Consider the following 20,803-nt stretch of genomic DNA (forward strand, 5'->3'; position numbering starts at 1 on the left):
CTCACAGGGTGGATAATTGATCTGCTGATCAGATCAGAACGGATCAGATTATATGGACCAGAGGAGCAGCTGCTGCAGAGGTGAGTGAAAGCAAGCTTTATTGGTTAAGTTTTATTTTCACTGCTCCTGGCACAACTGTGCTCCTAATGAATGACCCAGCTATAAATATACAAAATCAATACGTGATGGGCCGCCACAAATGAGTGAGTGTGTGGGAAACCATGTCATGCTAAGCAAAGCTAAGCTAAGATTCTGCTGGTGGTGGCTTTACATTGCTGTACTGACACGAGAGTGAGATCGATCTTCTCACCTAGTTTTCTGCAATAACGCTAATTGGCAAATTTATCACATATTTTCCACAAACCTCCAAGGAAAGTGAAGACATCTGTAGCATACCACTGACTCTCACAGACGCCGGTGCAGTGAATGAAGTCGTGCAAGGTATCATTGGGCTCAGAATAAGGTGAATAATTTACTTGATTCCTCAAAGTATTCTTGCTGATCACAAGAAGAAGTGAACAAGAGCATCTTCCTCTGTAATTAAATGTCTAGAATATACTGTTTAACATCCATCAAAACATGGATCTCAATAATAACTCATAAGTTGCTGCTACTTTTATATACATACTGTATACTGCAGGTTACTGAATACAAAATATTAGAAAACTGGATACTGTTTAATGCATGCAAGTGTGCAACAGAAGCCTTCTACTTCACACAGTATGTTTATCAAAGTAGCAACAGCGGATATTATGTTTAACAACGCTCTGAGTAAAACAAAAATATATATTCTGTGATTTGTAATGGAGCGAGCAGATTTGAAGCGGTTTTGCTACATGCACTGGCATTGGTTGTTTTTTTTTTTTTATTCATACAAAAGTCACCACCGTTGTAAGCAGTTAATTCGAAGGGTTTCGTGTTCTCTACACCTGCTTTGGCATGGCCGTGCGAAAAATATGTACAGAAAACCGACAAGCTTCATAGCAACTGTCAAAAAACCAGTCAAGGTCCGCACACTCCAACCAAGCCTGGTTAGTCTAGTAGCTGGAGTGTTTTGAGTATACTGTGTGTGTGTGTGTGTGTGTGTGTGTGTGTGTGTGTGTGTGTGTGTGTGTGTGTAGTGGTTAACAGTGAAAGCCGTAACACTTTTGGCAGAGAATCATAATGTGCAACAATTACAAATGAGTAACCATAGCGATGCAATGGGAATCACTCCGAAAACAAAAGAGGACATGAAGTTTAGAACAACAAAAAAAAAAAAAGGTACAAAAGGAACCTGTCTTACATTTATCCAACAGTCACGTCTTTACAAAAGCATCCCTTTTCAATAGGCTGTTTGTCTTTTTGGCACTGCTGTGGCACATAAGTTTGATAAGATTTCACATTGAGCTTGACACACTGTTATTTCGGCTCCTTACTCTCACTATTACTGTAGGATTGTGTGCGACACAGCGACTCTGAAGCCCCAAATACTCCCATATATCAAAGCTGTCAGGTTGTGTGTTAGCTGATATATTTCTGTGCCACATCCATACTGATGAAAAAAACAACAAAAAACACAAAACAAAAAAAAAAACAGGGAGGAAATAACACAACTGGTTGCAGCTGAAACACCTGATGTGAAACCTCAATGTAAATATTGTACTGGCAGCAAAAGACAAATTCAGGATTATAAAATTCGCGACAGTCCAATCAGCAAAAATTGATTGTGATGTAAAATGTCCATGTTAATTTGGTTTGGTGAAGATTGTGTGTGATTTTAGCGAGCCACATCAGGGTTCAAATGTGTGTCTGTTAGTCTAAAGTTGATGCCAATGTCACCTTGACCCAGTTTGTTCCTCTATTGTACTACTTTTATCATTTAAATCAGAGCCAGGAGACAATTTTTCTGAAAAAAATAATTCAAGACAGCTACTTACTAATATGAATACTGTTTAGAAGGGATTTCTATAATCTTCCAAGACTCTTCTTACCATTTGGATGAGAAAATGTTTAACCTGTTTTATTTTGTACACAAGATATAAGTGATTATCTGAGTTTGGGTCAAATTATACAAATGTAGAAAGCATGTGAATTGTGTGTTATTGATCTTTTAAATTAGCTGTATCCCTCTTACCTCCTAACAGTGTTAATTTTGGCAGCGATTATAGATTAAGTCTTTGTCCCGAGACAGAAATGCTTATTAGATTAAGTCGCATCTTAGTCATTGTTTTCCTTAACAGTTTTAGTCTTGTTTTAGTCAACAAAAATTCATGTCATTTTAGTCATTTTTTACTCAAGATGTTTTTATATATTTAAACTAATCCAATTAGGCTAATAGGCCCCCAGAAATTAGAATCAAGGTGACAGGTTGCATAAAAAATTAATTTAGACTTTCTTTTTTTTAACTCAAAAAATAAATCCATTTTGAAGAAGCAGAAAAATAACTTTAATTCACCCTAAATTCTTTCTAAATCTGCAACATGTTCGTCTGGAGGAATAAACTCAGGGTTTCTCACAGAGTTGCTGCCTATAACTAAACTTTCAACTGTCAAAACAAAACCGTGCTGCTAACAGTAACGGTAAAAATGTTTTTACAAGAGGTGGTGTATAAGGCAACGTGACGGGTGCCTGCTCGTCTTGCAGCAAGAAAATATTTTGTTTCATCCAGATGGTTAGAGGCGATCTGGGGTTCACAGACAACCCTCTGCATTTTCAAAGATTGCTGGTTATTTATTCCTGGGACTCTACTGTAACAGTAAACATGAGGAGAACAAACTGGTGCAAGTGTCACCCCCTGGTTTGTCAGTTTCACCAAATTTTAGCTACAAAATACTCTTTTGGCACCAATAATCTTTCAAATCAACCCTTCATTCCACCCTCGTTTCAAGCTGAATTTGAACATATTCACAGTATTGACCTTGGGGGGGGATTAGACTCACACAAATATGTACAGTCAGTCACACAGGGAGGCTGTACAATAACTGGCCATAACGAGGCTCCACTGGTGCAGTTAGGAGTTCAGTGCCTTGCACAAGGACACTTTGACGGTACCCAGTGATGATGGGAGAAGGGCTTCTTTCTTTGCCCACCTGGTCTGCAAATAAAAAACAGCAGCTATCCAGGCACAGGCTCAACATGTCTAACCTAACACTGCTTGGCACTACAGTTTTTAACACTGTCTGTCTGCAAGCTAACATGACATTTTCCAAATTCAGTCTTTTTACCCAGCACTCATTTTCTGTCCCAAACAATATACTAAATAGCGCAGAGAAGATAAATAGCACCTAAATAGAAGTCGACAACTGCTGCTAATGTTCACGATGCTAGAGGCATTATGAATGCATCACTGTATTACAAGACATAACTGTTTCAAACCTGTCGATATGATCAGACTGACATGAGATGCATTAGTGTAGACATGCTGACTGCTCCAAACTAGCATTTCCGATTCTTTTGAGATAGAAAGAATAAATATATATATTAGTAACAATTGAACAGTACAATACAAGGCCATGAACATATTGGAAAATAACCCATGCAAGACACATTTATAAAGATGCTGTACACAAAGGTGTGTGTGATCAATTAAATGCCATGTGTGACAGTTCAAGTAATGGAAAAAGGCGCTGAAAACGGAAAACGGACTTGATAGTTTAACTGAGAGATTAGTCCACTAACTGTTTGTCTTACATTCAAAGGAAATGTCTCGATAATGACTTACATTTTAAATTCTTATCATGAAAGAAAAAGACAAAGACACAAACTCAATAAAATTTGGAATGAAAAGTCTTTGCAATGATATTGCACTTTTAAAAAAACAAAACACAAGTTGTGATTTTCTGTCTGGGCTTCCGTCACGAGAAGCTCAGGTGCTAAAAGGTCAAATCGGATGGCCACATGATCGAGAAATGCCGTAGTTCGTTAGAGATAGATTACATTGTACCAGTGTTGGTTCAATATGCAAAAGCCATCTGAAATCTTTCTGAAATCACTCAACAGTTTGTCCCATGTTGTTTTCCTGCCGTGGAGGCAAATTCAGGACCAAGGCGATGGCACAGGTTGTTTGGCAGGACGCCTTCTCTGCTCGCCCTCCTCTTTCTTTCATCCGTAAGGGTCTCTTTTCCCTTTTAATAATGAAATAAAGTGCAAGGTGTGTGTTCCGCTAAAGGGCTCTTCTCCTTTCGGTTCACACCTCTCCTCAAAAATTCTTTTCTAGGTGGATTAACAGATATACATTCATTCACTCTCAAACACTCCCAGATACTTGCACACGGAGCAACGCTAGAACTAGCAGGACACACACACACACACACACACACACACACACACACACACACACACACACACTCCCACACACTCCCACACCCGTACTCACACTCTCGCCTGTTCTGTGCCAACAGCAGACGCATAGCTGCTGTTTCTCTCAGGGTCACGTGGCATGAGTCCCTGGCCTGGGCCAAAAGACTCAAGTCAGAGGAAGCGTCAGGCAGTGGTGTTGCCATTAAGAGATGATGTGGCACAGGGGGTGGTGGTTTGTAGCTAGGCTTGGGCCAGGCCGAGCTGGGCCAGGCCGAGCTGGGCCAGACCAGGGCGGTCCGAAAGGGACTAAGAGAGCGGAGGCTCATCTTTGGTCCCATAAAGCACTTGATTATGTCAGGGTGAATCTTTGCACTCCGCTGGACTGGGAAGGTGTACACATGGGTGGGGGGCGGGATCAAAGAACAAGAGTAGCACTATCAAAAGCACCGGCTGCTAAGCTACGACTGGAGAGATGTGCATCACAGGCAAAGAGTTCAGTTTTTTAAGCCATGCAGTTTTTGGAGATCGTCCATAGCAACCGGCAGAAAAGCGTCTCGGGGAGTTTGAAGTGGTTCTAGTGATGGAAGACGGGAGGCAAGATTTCACACATGAGCGCGCTCACAGAACAACACAGAAAAGCTCTCAGTAAAGAGGGAGAGAATAGCTGCTGTTGGCTTTCCTTTTGTAAAGTCCACGATAAAAAGTGACAGACAGTGCTGCATGCTCTCCAAAGCACCGGCAAACTGGTGAAGACTTGAGGTGTCTGGGTGAGCCGACGGCGTGGGATAATTATCCACAGATTTAAAGAGTATACGTTATGTTGATATATAGGAGACAGAAACTAAAACTGTGAGGGAAAAAAGCGGAAATGGAGGCTGTGCTAACACTGCAGACAGCTGATGAAGAACATATTTAACTTAATCCCCCCGCCTCCTCAAGGTGGAGAGACAGACTCAACCTTAAGGCAATGCATAGCCCTTGGAAACATTGGCACATGCATGGAGAGTGCAGAAATGTCTGTATATGTGTTGTGTGTGCATGGATGAGTGTGTGTATTTGATTACAACAATATGCAGAAGAAAAATAAGAAGTTTGTGGATTTCGGGTCACACCAATGAACTGATTTCGGCTAATATTTTTAAAAATCAGTTAAAATGTAGCTCAGATGTTGTTGGAGATTCTGGCTACAAGAGCTGCAATGAAACCTGCTGTGAGAACACACATCTGAAGCAAACACTAAATAAAGGATAATTTTGGCAAAAATGTGTTCAGCAATATTATCAAAACCCCAAATACTGTTTGTAGACAATTACCACCCATAAATATAGGTAAAGGTCGTCAAAAACCTTTTAAGAATTGAAACAGTGACGCAAAAGAAAAAGGGGAAACAAGAGGAGACACAAAGAGAAAAGCGCAAGCGGCAGAAAAAAAGACACAGTGAGCTCCCGCCATGGTTGGAGGATCAACGGCGGACATGACAGGCGGGTACGATTGAACGCCACCTTGAGTGTTGATCATCATAATCACACAATTGATTGCATCAGATGTTGGTGAGCGTGGTCGAGGTGATGAGGCGCACAGTGAGCGTCCCCGGGAGGTCGTTGTCCTGACGGCTGCCCTTGTCGCGGAGGTGAAGAGTGTGCTGCTCCTGCCGCTCGTTGGGGTCGCTGAACATGATCACCTGACCCAGGAAGGTGTCCACGATCATGTTCTTGTTGTAGATCTATTGGCCGCTCGTTGGATGAAGGCACAGATCCAAAAGCGTAAGGTGGGAAAGCAGTAAAAGAGAGGAAAGAAAAGACAAAAGGCAATAAGCAGTCATAAAAGAGAAAAGCACAGGAGAAAATACACATGGACAGAAATGAAGAGATGAAAGGACGTAAAAGAAGCACAGAGAGGAATAAGAAGTGCTAAGGTGATACTCATATTATAGCCCATGGGCCAAATATGCCCCCCGATAGGGTGCTGGGTGGCCCCCCACCCATTTTCTAATTCACAACAGAAATAAAATGATAAACACTGGGAACTGTTATTGTACTTTAAGTAAACACAAGGTTCAAAGTGCATAAAACAGCATCAAAATAGGGCTCCTTATCAAAAAAATGCCAGTGAAGGTACCCCCCTCATCCCCTGACAGAGATCCTAGCTAAGCCCTAATGTCCTACAATCCTAAAAACATCTTAAAATCCCCGAAATGTCCAAAGGTATTAGAAATGTCCTCATATCAGAGAAATGTCCTAAAATCCTACAAATGTCCTAAAATCAGAGCTATGTCCTAGAGTCCTAGAAATGTTTGAAAATCCCCAAAATGTCTTAAAACCCTAGAAATGTCCCATAATTCTAGAAATCTGAGAAACATCCTAAAATCCTAGAAACGTCCCTAAATCTTAGAAATGTCCTGTAACTCTACACACATCAGAAAATCCAAGAAATCTCCAAAATTCCTAGAAATTTCCTGGAAATGTCATAAAATCCCAGAAACACGCACGGGGCTGCTACAGCTGGCCCCTGGCCATCGCTTATATTGCAAAAGTGGCCCTCAAGCAAAGCAAGTTGAGTACTCCTGTGCTATGGGCAGGGACTAAGGAAAGTCCACAGTTATAGCCTTACAATGGCTTACACACATTTTTACAAGGTTGACACAGAGAGGATATCATGTTTTTCATTTTGGAGATTGTTACAAGCCCAGCTCTTCCACAGACAGAGCAGCAGATAAACACTTATGCCTCACCGGGATACGAGAATTGCAATTTTCCAGCTCTGATTGACTAAATGCAACTTGATATTGCCATAACAAGTAAATAATTTCCTAACAAGTGCACTTGCACGGTTTACGAACAACGCCTGATATTTGGCCTGTAATTGATTGGTAATGGATGTTCAGCAAATTTCCTTGGCAGCTGCACTCTCATTTGAAATTGTCACACACGCGGATGATGACGGCAGGTGAGAAATATGGTCAAAGGATACAGGGGCTGAGAAAAATAAAAATAAAAAGTGCACAGCTGAAAGCACACACTTGAGACACCGCAATGTGTCACTGGAAAACACCTATGTTTAGTGCAAAAACAGTGCTAGAAATGTTGCAATGTCTCACTAAAACACACCCAAATTCAGCTAAAAACACCACAGAGATGGCCACAAAGTGTTGCTAAAAAACTCTCATAAGTTGCATAAATGACTTGTTCTCTTTCCTTTTGACTGTTACTGTCAAACAAACGCCAAAGTCTGGTCATCAATTGAAGCTCTTCAGGAGTAGCAGGATAAAAGGCAGGTTTCTTAAAACAAAGACAGACAAAACTTAAAGTATCTACATGGCCAGACACCACTAGAAGGAACTAAGGGATGATTTATTTATTTTAAATTTGGGTAACCCTGGTTGAGAGGTGTCTTTAGTCAAGAGCAGATCATTTTCTTCAACCAAATGTCAGCAAGATTAATGAGTTTAAAGCAGAAAGTCACCCGTCTCAAATAAAGTTGTGAAGTTTGATACTTCATGGCCAAAATCTTTTACAGTTCATTTTACTTCCAGTACTTTAACCTCTTGCAACACCTGTGGGTTTTGACAACAGCAGCACAGCAGGCGCCGAGCTGCTGCATTTTGGCTGTAGCCCTCATTAATGTGTGGTTCAGCGTGTAGTGCGTCAGTTGGATGGCTGCAGAGAGCGACAGCTCACCTCGACGTGGATGCCCTCCTTGGGTTTCTTGCGGTAGAACAGGCCTTTGATGTCAAAGTTTGGGCAGCGTGTGTCCTTGTGAACTGGTGAACGAACCCTCTCTCCTTCACAGGTGATGATCACGTACGGATCTACAGCTGAGGGGAGAAAAAGTCTTTATATCAGTACATTGTGCTGATAACAGACAGTGTGATTACTCTGGTTTGTTTACACACGTCTACATTAGATTATATGCACTGATTGGGGGAAGAATTTATTTCCAAAACACTGCACTGTGTGATTATTTTCATTATCATTCAGGTCATCATCTCTAGGTCGTGATATCAAAAAAGTTCTTGCACACCATCAAGTCATAGAGACAGGTGCAAATAGGCGTGGGCGGTATCATGGTAATATGGTTTACTAGGGTATTTAGAAATCCCGATGGTGTGATTTTACATACTGTCAAAAATACAGACCCTCATCTTTCTATTAACTTCATACTAAAGAGGTTGTATTAAGGATGTTTTGTATTACGTGCCCTGGAGGTTACGCCCAGACCACACTGCATGCATAAGCAGTGTGTGTTCACAATGGCAGCATTTGTTGTTGTGGTGCTGCTGCAGAGCTGCCCTCTGTTATAAATACTGTATTTCCATCAGCAGCACATATTCCGCTCATTTTTGAAGCCATGCAAGCTACTGCATTGTCAACAACACGATCCTGCAAATGTTTTATAGTAAAATGCCTTGTGTCAACAACTGAAGAAATTCTGTAGGCAGAAGAGAGAAACATTTATTCAGAAGGTGTATGGTTGTCTTTCTCTGTTGAATGAGGGAACGAGTGAAAGGATATTACCTTTTGTTGACATCTCGTAGCGAACTTGCCAGTCGGCAGTGGGGGGCGCACACTGATACTGTCATATACCGTACACCCCAGTGAAAATCCAGAAACGTATAAAGGTATGAAAAAATAGATACCGCCAAGCCTAGGTGCAGATCATGCATTTAGTTGCTGTTACTTCTTTGCTTTCACTACGTAGGATTTTGAACGCAGGACTTTTACTTGCTGTAGAGTATCTTTTCATTATTTTATTAGTACCTTTACTTACTTTTTGGTAAGTAAAAGATTAGTGTACTTCTTCCACCACTGTTACTCTCTCAGCAAAGGAATCTACATATTAAAGCCACTATGTGTATGTGTGAGATTTTCTGACTGTGGCGCCCTCTGGTGGACACAGTGACAGTCACGATGAGGTTCTGATCAGCAGATACAGAGTGAAAAGGCTGACAGCGCTGCACCAATTTTCACCGGGAATGTCTCATTTTTAAGATTTGACAGAATAGGTTGGAACTAAAACAACATTAAAAAAAACTCCACATAGTGGCTTTAGAGGTGAGTGAGCTGCAGAAGTTACAGGTTTGTGCACACAGTGTAAGAGCTTCCAGGGGGTAAGGACTGTACACTGCAGGCTAACACTAACTAACTAACTACAGTTTCAGCAGATGGTGCTGTGGTACCTCGTGTTTTGCTCAGAAGTCTTTCCTTATTGGGATTGAGGCAGTGAAGCTCTGTGGGTGTTCACAGGAGTTTACAGCGCTTTACAATATAGGAACATAACCATCACATTGCAAATTCAATGACATGAGGGCGCATTGGTCCTACCTCCGTTGGAGTCCTGTCCCTGCAGACCCTCAGCGTTCAGTACATGGACCTGAGTGACCAGCTGAGGGTAGCCACACATCCCCGTCCAACATGTCTGAGGGGGGTCGTCCAGAGTCAGCTCTCTGGAAAAGAAACAGTGACAGTTGTAAAGCTGTTAAAGCCAGCTGGACTTAAAATTAAGATATTACTTTTTTTTCCAGGCATCTGTTTCACATTATCACCTCAAACTTTCTCTTTCTTGAACAAGAGTACCAAAGTCAGATGCTGAAAGGCAAACTTCACAACATAATTTTTTGTTCAGAGAGCTGAAATTATAGCAAAACTTTGTGAAAAACTCCTAAGAAATGAAGTCAAAGAGCCGCAGCAGTAACAACTGTGTGTGCAGCTAGCGAAAAGTAGGAGTTCTACAATGGCTACATATTTAAAGGACTGGTTTACAACTTTTCAAATCAATCTTAAAAGTAAAATCCCATCAATGAAACAGTTTTAGCTAGTTGTAATTATTCCTCCTGTTCATACTGGATAATAAAAGATCATTTTCGAATGTCATGGAGGAAGAAATCCACAGTCCCTGTTCTGCTGTTAAACACATATTGATCACCATCCCTGTAAATGTGCCAGTTTTTGACAAAACACTAATTCTAAACCTTTTGTCCCTGGGCCAGATGTTAAATAAGGCATCAAAACAACAAGAAAACACAAAAGATGTAAATTTAGAACGGGAGAAATTAAAAGACAAATATCTGAAAAGGATAAACAGCTTAGAGAAGTAAGACTGCAACATGTAAAGGAGCACAAGCAATGCAAACATGACAACATAAAATTACATTGCATTGCACTTGGTGTTCATATAGTCAACAAAATTTTTATTTAGTCTTAGTCCTGTGTAAAATGTCCTTGTTAGTTTTGAGCACATTTATTCCATGTTTTGGTTTTTTTTGTCAAGTTTTACTTGACTAAAAGACTGGGCAGTCTATTCTTATCACAATCAAGAAAACAGTAAATGTTTTTATATAGTTTTAGTCAAAAAAAACTGTTGACATTTTACTCATCAGTCACTCCGAGTCCTCTTTGACTGTGTCTATAATATTAAGTTTCCTCGTTTGTTAACAACAATAAGAGATTTTAGTGTTTTTTAAACTACATTTTAGCCTTGTCTTTTTTCATCAGTGCCACCTCATGTTGACATAGTCACAGTTAGTGCTCACTGACGTCACTGCTGTCTCATCAGTGTCTTGTTGTTTAGTCACAGTTCGTTACTGAAATTAACACTGATATTACAATAAAGAGAACAGAGGTAAAACCAGGGTGGATGCAATCTGACAAAAAGCCAAGCAAATGAGAGCAGACAGGGCAGTAATTAGCTATGATGGCTGGTCTGGGTGCTTTTTAGCCAAGTTTTAAGATTGTTTGCAAAGGAACTATAGACGTCACTATGTCCTATATTTAGCGAAAACATGTTCCAAAGCTTTCTTACTGTAATGTTTTTGCAAAATTTGTAATTTCATAAAAAGCTCTCAGCACAAATATATTCATTATTGACCTAAAACTTTCCATGAACATTTGACTTGAAATGCAGCCTACAAGTCTTTTTATTGAACTTAATGCATTTTATAGTGCTAAATCAGTTGTTAAACATTTAATAGTACACTCTGCAGGCTAGCTAGCTACCACGTCTGCCAGAATAACACTTGAGTGGACTGTGGAGCTTTTATGACTGACCATCACATACATACATTGCATTCTGTTCCTATCCAGACAAATCAATATGGGAATAAAAGAAATCCACCAGTACATCTTTTCTTCACAGCACTCAATGTAACACTGAGTTAAGGAGGGGTTGCACATTACAGACAGACCTACAGTATGTGACTTAATTATGACTCGAGGGTTAAAAGTTACAGAGCTAAATAACTCAGTCTCTCATCACAGTCTCTATGTGTAGATTCACAAAATTCAAAATGTGTTCAGGGGTAAGATTTCAGATTTACTTGCAGTCTGAAGGCACATCAGTGAAGACACGGAGCAGGAAGTCGCCCTGCTGCCCAGGGTCAAAGGTGGTGGGAATGATGACATAACGGCCCTCCTTCAGCTCCTTCCTGAGGAAGACGCAGCGCGAGTTGATGTAGATGGAGCCCGCTACTTTCTGCTGGGCTGAGTGCATACGGTACTTACGATTTAGCTCCACCTGCAGGATGAGAAGACGTTACAGCAGAAATTTGTACACCTGAGGTATTATTTATCTATTAACTGTTCAGGTTTGGCGGGGGCTTGTTGAGTGTTTCTACCCGGTGGATATCAAAGCCGATGGCGAGGTTTTCCCCTTTGCCTTCTTTGGGCGTGGCTCTCTTTTCTTTCTGCTGTAAGCAGATCAGCACCTCGTCCTCCACCTTCTTCACATCAAACACGTACTGGGAAGAGAGGAAGCAAGCCAAACTTTATTTATATAGCAAATTTCATTCCAGGTGGAAGCGTAATGTGCTAAACATAGTGTGAGGTACAAGTTGCAGGCACAAAACAAAGCCAGCAACTGACCATAAAAGTGAATCAAGTCCATTAATACTAAGAATAAAATCTCATAAAATAATAATCTCATAAAATGAGAAATAAAACCTATAAAAAATACAAAGATATGTGAGTCAGAACTGATAGAGAAATGTTAAAATTAAATAAAATAATAAAACAAGCAGACCATTAAAAGAGCATGATACATGAATCAAAATAAATAAAGGAAGGAATAAAATAAGATAAATAGACCAATGAAAGATAACACTTGAGGAAAAAGAGGGCACATCTGACATAAAACCAATAAAATAAAAAATATAGTTGAAAAAGTCAAACCAGACCACCGAAATGCACAGCTAAAAACTGGTGGAACTGCTGCTGGAAACTCTTAAGAGAGGGCCATATCACACTCAGACAGTGCTCACACATTTCTCTAACACACACACATGCAGTGGCTGAAGTAAATGACATTAACACTTCCTCCCCCACTGTGCACATGTAGACAAACACTACCTCCATTAACAAACCTGAGGGTTCTGCAGGAAGGTCGCCTTGTGATTGATGCAGCCTCCGGACCGGTTTCGCAGCGGGTCCTGGCGGTGGACCCAGGAGCCCCTCATCACCTCCTCCTCCCAGGTTTTGTGGATGCTCAGGTAGGAGGTGTTGATGAGGCGGCACAGGATCAGGTCAGTGAAGTACTGGCAGAAGTCGTCGAACGTCATCCTGCACGAGGGCAGGAAAAGGAAAGGAGAGAAGAGACCGGAGAGAGTGGATACCAACTAGAGGGTGAAGTTTGAAAGAAGAAGACCTTTAACAGGTTCAAAAATAGAGGAAATGAAATGAAGTTAGGAACAAAGAAAAGGGTTGCATGTTAAAGGGAGGTTGGGATTTCTGGTGCTGACATGGAATAAGATTAAATGTTGATCAATTTGAACATTTGAAAAACATACCTGTAAATATCATGATTTGTCTTTTTTTGTTAAAAAAAAATCCCCCCAAAATCTACAATAAAGTGATTTCCCAAGGATTTGTATTATGTTAGCATGGGAAAAGTCTCTTTGAAGGAATAGTTTCACATTTTGGGAAATACCTTAATTTACTTTCTTGCTGTTAGATGAGAAAATTGATGTCACTCTCATGTTTGTAAGATAAACAGGATGCTGCAGCAGTTTAGCTTATCTTAGCACAAAAACTGGAAACAGAGGAAAATAGTTAACGTGGCTCTGTCAGAGGTATCAAAATTAGCCTCTAAAGATTTCTAATTATGGCATGGCCAAGGTTCATTACTCTATGAAACTACAAAATATATTCTTCTACATTTTAGATTTTGAACAGATTAAACAAACAGGACATAAATGTTAGAGAGCTTTAGAGGTGCTGGTAAGCAGAGTTTGCCATCCTTTGACTCATCAAGGCTAGTTGTTTCCAACTAGACTCCGTTAAGAAAAACAGTAGATTAACATTATGTAACACTGGAGCTGCTGGTCTATTGCTGCTTTATTTGTGTACTTTGTTTGTGTTACGGTGTGACTTTGGGGTTTGAAAGGGTTAGTTCATATTTACCAAACTCACACAACAACACAAACTAGCTGATCGAGGCAGCTGTAGCCCAGCAGCTCCTGTGCTCAGCAACGTTAAAATACTGTTTCTGTCAGTGGAGTCTGGTGGCTTTGACAACAGAGAAGATGGAGAACTGTTCCCTTTTGGAAAATGATGGACAAAACTTCCAAACTTTTCCATGAATTTTTAAAGACTCAAAGTTTTTTTTCTTGGCCCACTTGCCTGGCATTTTTCAAACACTTTAGATTCACACTCTATTAAAAAATTATTTCAGCTAGCTATTGTACAGAAAAGGAGCAACAAACTTACATGATGGAAAACAAAACCTTGGCGCACATCGACACATATCAAAGCTACTTTCAGTTGTCAGCAATTACAGAACATGAATTTGCTGTTACATTATGTGGAAGGTTATCCGTGGAACAAAACTCAGTGACTTTTCTGGGTTATTCATGACCACACGAACTCTGTAAACTGTTACTGATGTTTTGAAATATGTTGTGTTGCTTCCCCCGTCAACAATAGTACATTGCTTAGCTTCAGCGGCAGTATCGTGCTACTTCCCCAAACTGGGGGCATACCAACACACATCTACTGTACGTACTGTAATGGACAGAGTTATGTTGTTCTCCTTGTCAAACTCTCAGCAAGACAGCAAAAAAGCATAATTCCCAAAATGTTATACTATTTAAAGCTTTCATAGCACAAATAGCCCAAGACGTCCTAGTCACAAGACATGCGACACACAACCAGGACAAAAGGAACAAGTCATTATTCTTTTTTTTACCATGCCAGCACCAACTTAATAAACAGTAATGATAAGGGAACCCCAAAATAAACTGTGAGTGCTTTTATGGTTCTCACCAGAACTCGCCGTCGTCCTGCACGGTGACACCCAGCTTTTCTCTCTCGCTCTTGCTCACTTTGTTCCACTCCTCCGAACTGCGGCGAGCAAAGACATGAGAGCAAACACACACAGACACGAAGCAGAAGAACAGCAATCAATCTGATGAGCTACAAGACAACAAACAAGTAAAGAATGAATTATTCAAAACACTTTTCATGATTAGTAGAATATTCATATATATTAATAGTGGTATACCTCAGTGCAAATATTTTAATAATCATAATAATTGTGATTTTAAATGCTCAGGAATTGTAACAAGTTCAGATGTATAAATGATATATGTGGCTGCCCCTCATGGGCACTATTATGTTTGAGAGCCAGATGAATATGTGTATTTGTTACTGTGAATCATACGGAAACATCAAGGTCCACTCTGTATTCACTGCTCAGGGGAAACACGGGCTTTTTACAGGATGCATTAGCTCTGTGTTTATGTCTCTCTGTTTATGATTCACTGACAAGCGTCCGCGTCTCAACAGTCTGTCAGACTCCATTTACAGTAATAGATTTTTTTTTCAATCAAGCCATGAATAAATTATTCAGAAAAGAGCGAGTGAGTGATTGAGAAAGAGGAGAGATGACTCATGTCTCTTTACAACAGCTTTCTCTCTTTCGGCTTTATCAATAATTCAGGCTCCATTATGATCCGGCTTTACCACCTCCCCTGTTTGTTTCACAGAGTCTGGTAAGCTCAACAATTCAAAGACGGAGAGATGTCAAGGGAGCAACTTTATCTCAGCATTACCTATTCCCCTAAGAAGTAAAGGAGTAAAGTAAAAGAGGAAGGAAACACTCTTTTCGAGGGAGTAATAAAAGCTTTGTCCACTTGACTGAATGGCCACTTGTGGGAACCAGTTATTTTGATTTGAATTGAAAGGTTAGTCAGCTCAATGTCTGTTTTGGGGGAGTCCCTTAAAAATGATATCTGAGCTGCACTGCACGGTTTCATATTGTTCTCTGCAAACAAGCAACGCTCAAACGGGGTCAAATTCAGTCATTCGTCTTTGCTCTGTGGCCCATTAGCTTGATTGCATCTCCATTTTTCATTGTCTACACGACTTTCTCCCTATTGTGCAAGATTCTTGGCTACGTTGTGGGTATTTTATATGCTGTTTGTCTTTGGTCAGTCGTTTATTGTTTGCTCATTCATCACATCCAACCTCTTGGAGACCAGTGTGTCAAATTTTGGGAGACAAACGGGACCAGTGTGCTTCGACATTTTAAGAATCAAATTTGTGAAATTGGTTAAATTTGTACAGGTCGCAACAAGGTGACATTTGAAAAGGACAAAGACATCGTTTGCGTTGTTTTGGAAATGTCTGACTCACCTAGATGATTGTGCCAAATTGGGACAGATGGATGAGGGAGGCTCAATGAGACAAGGTTGAGATTTGATGAGGTGCAGTTTTTCATCCTTGCCTGTAGGTGGCAGTGTTGCAATTTACCAACCTGTCGCTCCAGGGCCCGCTCCACTCCTTCTCTCCCCAGGGGTTCCTCATGCGGATCATGTGCAGCTTCTCCGATTTGAAGAAGGCCAGCAGTCCATGACCTAGCCGCACTTTCCGTACGTCCGTCACGGCGTAGGCATGGCCTTTGACCAGGCCACAGTCCAGCCGTGCCTCCATGTCCTCTACCGTGGTCGCCTGGAAAACAGCAAAACAGGTTGGAAACAGATGCTTTTGTGGATCTGTGGAAATGTGTAAAAGAGGGAGGCTGGCACAGTTCCCAGGGAACTTACAAACAGGTAGGTGTTTGGTAAAAAGAACACAGAGACACTGTTGCAATTTGCAGTGAAAAACGCACAAAAGCTCTGCTTTTGTGTTCGTCTGGAACATAGAATAGAGATTTTTTTTTCCCTTTATTACAAACAGCAGGAACATGACAGGAAACCAAAGAGAGAGATCCAACAAAGGTCCACTGGACTCGACCGAGGGACACTGTGGTTCATTCGCAGTATGGGAATGCACCTTGATTGCTTATATTGCACAGCTGTTACACTAAACTTCAACAAATATATATTACAACATGGGTCTTATTTTTGTAGTTTTAGCCATTATTACTACTGTTTAGAAGATTGTATTCACTAAAGTAATTGCTGAGAACTGGGGGACCAGGTGACTGAACAAATATATCAACTATCAGTGACTGACTGAGTACATCTCTAGTTGTTTTTCTTTGCGCACATTTTTGGGGCAATTTTTGTCATTTTATTCTGCTTAATGGTCTGCCAGCAAAAACCAGTGAGAGCCGTTGCTCAGCAGGCAAAGAGAGGCAGCATGGAAAAACAGCCTAGAGAGGCAACATATTTTCATATCTAATTTAGTTAATTAGCTTTCACACTATGAGACACATTCACCCATTCACACCGGCGATTGAACCACCAACCTTCTGGTTTGTGGATGACTCACTCCATGCAAAGTTGCATAGTTGACTAGCAGTGACCTTTGTGGAAGCCATCGTAGCTTATAGGCTATGATAAGTCTGAACTGCTCCACAAAAGACCGACAAGAATCCACAGTACAAACATGTCTTTTGAATAAACTTATTGTCCCATTAGCTTCCTCAGTAACTTGCTTTTTTACACATCCAGTGCAAAAGTAATGAGCTAAAAGACGCACACTTTACTCAAGGATCTTGAGTGTGAGCTACGCTTTTTGTTACATTATCTAACTTTAATTATTCGCTTCATTGTTACATGAACTACTGATGTGGAACACTTAAGTGCTGCTTTATCAACAAATTTATCTTAAATCTTTTCAATAAGAGAAGCTACTTGATGACTCTCATTGATCTAAGTTGTGTTAAAAAGATGATGGGGTTTTTGTTGTTGTTGTTGCCTGGGAAACCACACACACTGGAAGATTTTCAACAACAGTGATGATGAGACACTTTCAAATTTGAGCAATGCACCATTTGTGAATCAAAAGCTTTTGGATGGTAAGAGGAAAAGAGGGGTGAGAGTCAGTAGAAAGCGTTATCAGAAAATTGGTTCTTCGATCCAATAATCATGTGTTCAATGCACTTGGCTTTTTTGGTGAGACACTGTAAAATTTCATACACTATTATTGTTGCAACAACTCAGAACCTGATTAGTATGACAAACAGATAGCTGCACAGACAGACGGGATAAATAGATTGAAATCTTAATGGAGTTTTAAAACAATGGTTTGTCCAAATAGGAGGCAACAGAAAGAATAGTGATCACCACAGTGCTCATTAACCCTTTGAAACCTCGATCGATATCACTTTTTTTTGCTACATTCAGATGCCTTTCACAAGCATTTAAGCCATTCAACCCTTTGAAGCAAATTGCTGCGATTTCTTTGAAAAACATGAGAAAAAGGGCACTAAGCAACTTGGTAGAAAAGTTCCGTACATTGCAAACAATACGTGAATTTAGAAAACAAAAATTCCAGAGCTTTATATTTCTAATTATCCTAGTTATGAATTATGAATTTAAAGTTATTCTACATAATTATTTTTTTTGTTTGTTTGTTTTACTTTCATTAACATTGCAAAATTTGGCCTTGGCGGAGGACTGCACTCTCCCTGCTGCCCCTCTAGGTTTTTACTGAGAGTCAACCAGGAGAGTTTCATGGTCATCAAAATTGTAAAACTGGTCCAAATTTGAGCCACATACATTTATGAATGTCAGCTTCATGTAGGTTTTCCAGGGTTAGTTTTGGTTCACGTCCAAAATAAAAAAAATTCACTGGACACTGGGATCACAGAGCCACCATGCCTTTCTGTCCTGTTAATTCCCCCTGTTTTGTCCAAAACAGATGAAAATGAAATGATACTGACAGTAAAACAGCAACTACATTACTTGATCCATGAATCAGAAACCTGAAGTAAATGCAGGGTCTCCCTGAGGATAGGCGTAAAATTCATGCATCCCCAGAATAACAGTTTATGATTGAGAAATACAAACTGAAGTAACAACAATGGATAAGGGTGGAAAATGCACTTTTGTATGGTGCTGGTTATATTCTCTCAGCTCTTATTACGCTCACAGTTGAACAATAGACCCTCCAGTGTAAAAACTCATGCATATAAAAGAGCCATATCATTTAAAAATTGAACTGCGCTGGATTCTGAATCACAATGAGGGATTGTGAATTAGTTGTTGCTGGAGCAGGACGTCGGGGGAATAAGACTGGCATGAGACAGAGGACCAAGAAATAAAATTCATAAGACAGCGTACACTTGTTTCTTAACTTGGCAAATCCAAGATTTTATTGCCTCAAATCCTCAAGTATTATTCATTAAGCTCTATTAGAAACACACAAACAAAAACACAAAACTTGAATACATGAAACTGTTTTCTAGACACGACATTATCCTGGCATTAGTACATGTGCTCTGTATAAGAAGTTCCTATAACAACACAGAGGCTTTGTGCAAATATTTTGAAGAGCAAAAAGGCGTGCACAACATCATCAAAATGGATGAATCAGAAGTGCTATTCATTTGTGTGTACCTCACGTAATCTCAAACAAATTACGACACTGCTTTGAAGAGCCTTTGAAAAGTTGCAGAGAGAATTTATGCAGAGATTTGGCACTAAAGAAGGCTAATATCTTTGCCGTGAGACATGGGCAGCGAGCGTCTCCACAAAGTCACAACAGACAGAAAGTTTTTCTTCCCTGGATTTTAATATCAGAGCAAAAAATGCTCTAATTATCAAAGGGCTCTGGGGCACAAGGGGTCAGCTTTGGTGGATTAGACAATTTTCAGAGAACAGGTGTTGAAATGCTACAAAAAATGTGAAGGGCAAGTATTCTTATGGTTTATTGAAATGTTAAAATGTTACACAGATGGATGGGCACAAAATTTGGAACAGACATTCATGAGCTCCTCAGCATGAATTGTAATAACTTTGGTGATCCTGTCCAGTGCTTTGGTTTTCCACAGACAACCTGCAAAACCAATGACATTCCCCTCTGCCTCAGCTGTGCTTTGTGTTTGTGTGCTGATGAGCAAATGTTAGCATTTAGCTCAGAGCACCATTTTGTCTCAAGGAATACTATACAGGGTCTTCCTAAACAAAAACACAAAGCGTAGACTCAGACGGAAGTAATCCTTCTCAATCATCTCTTATAACCCACTAGAAGTGCGTGGCAGTATATTTATCTGCAGATATTCTGCCCTCTGCCTGTATTTCTTTATTTTGTTCTTGCTTTCTGTGTTCATGATGTCTCTGGGCATGGTAGCAGGTGAGGTCGGAACTTAGGACTTAATATAAAGTTATCAGATGAAAGACTGTAAGCAACACTCCTCCAAGAGGAAGGTACAAAAATACTTTACCTTTGCTGGCGAGTGCTTTTACAAACAGTAACTGACCTCTCCTGCGTAAGCCAAGCATACACTGTACAATTTTAGCCCGTTTTTGAGCTGTATGACTCATTTTAGAATCAGGCCAAATTTTGGGTGACGATGGGCATCGTTTACCGTGCAGTGTAAAGGGGGGAGCGAGGACTGATCATCTGCATACATTTCTGACATGTTAGAAGCTTTGGCTCTCGCGTAGTTGAAGCAGAGCCACAAGTCGATTCCCCAAAGTCAGTGCCTTTTTTTCTCACTGAGCCTGCGCAAAATGGCAAAAACAGCATCTGAAAATGCCATAGCAACACAACGCTGGATGGAAAAAATGGCTAACATTAGTTATCAAATAAACAACAGTAGTAGCTTACCTCCAGTTCTCTCTGCAAAATGGACAAGCCATATTGTCCATGTCTTCTAAGCTATCTGCGAGTCCATATGTACAGCACCTCTTTTTCTTGGAGGTTTCGGCACACAGGATTGCACAGATTTTCAAGTTTTTGCCTTTTTAGCATTGTTGCTATATCCATGGTTGCTAATACCTATCTCAGAGCTTTCAAACTAATCTTTATTGACAATTGTTAATAGCAGGATGGCCCGCAGGGACCGACAGACCGTTTCTACACCTACAGTGTGAGCTCTCAGGTCGTGGCTTGACAAGTGGACTGTACTGTGTGGGCACATTAATTGTGAGCTTTGGCTTTACATCGCAGACGATTTACTCCCACAGTATGAGTTGGAATCAACAAAAAAATTTCTAAAGTCATATAGTGTATGCCCAGCTTTAGTCTACCCTTAAGTACAGCCTGACAAAGCCCCTAATGTATCAACAGACGCTTGAGTGTCTTGAGTGACGCTTGAGTGGGCTCTTTTTCTTTTGCTGGGTAGTTTCCACAGACACTTATGT

The 20,803-nt window shown here is 40.4% G+C and overlaps 1 protein-coding gene across 1 annotated transcript in view; it reads right to left on the reverse strand.

Annotated features, from left to right (window-relative positions):
- Window positions 1-5,705: 5,705 nt before the first annotated feature.
- The window catches only part of capn5b (calpain 5b), a 35,240-nt gene continuing 20,142 nt past the window's right edge, over window positions 5,706-20,803 (reverse strand). The window contains exons 5-13 of the mRNA XM_042499661.1: window positions 16,024-16,217; window positions 14,532-14,609; window positions 12,635-12,830; window positions 11,891-12,013; window positions 11,594-11,790; window positions 9,603-9,724; window positions 9,458-9,508; window positions 7,959-8,095; window positions 5,706-6,004 (exon numbers count right to left, since the gene is read on the reverse strand). Coding sequence (XP_042355595.1) covers window positions 5,822-6,004; window positions 7,959-8,095; window positions 9,458-9,508; window positions 9,603-9,724; window positions 11,594-11,790; window positions 11,891-12,013; window positions 12,635-12,830; window positions 14,532-14,609; window positions 16,024-16,217 — 1,281 coding nt within the window. The 3' untranslated portion in view covers window positions 5,706-5,821. The remainder of the gene's footprint in view (window positions 6,005-7,958; window positions 8,096-9,457; window positions 9,509-9,602; window positions 9,725-11,593; window positions 11,791-11,890; window positions 12,014-12,634; window positions 12,831-14,531; window positions 14,610-16,023; window positions 16,218-20,803) is intronic.

Source organism: Plectropomus leopardus, chromosome 13 (assembly GCF_008729295.1).
Source record: "Plectropomus leopardus isolate mb chromosome 13, YSFRI_Pleo_2.0, whole genome shotgun sequence".
Lineage (NCBI taxonomy): Eukaryota > Metazoa > Chordata > Actinopteri > Perciformes > Serranidae > Plectropomus > Plectropomus leopardus.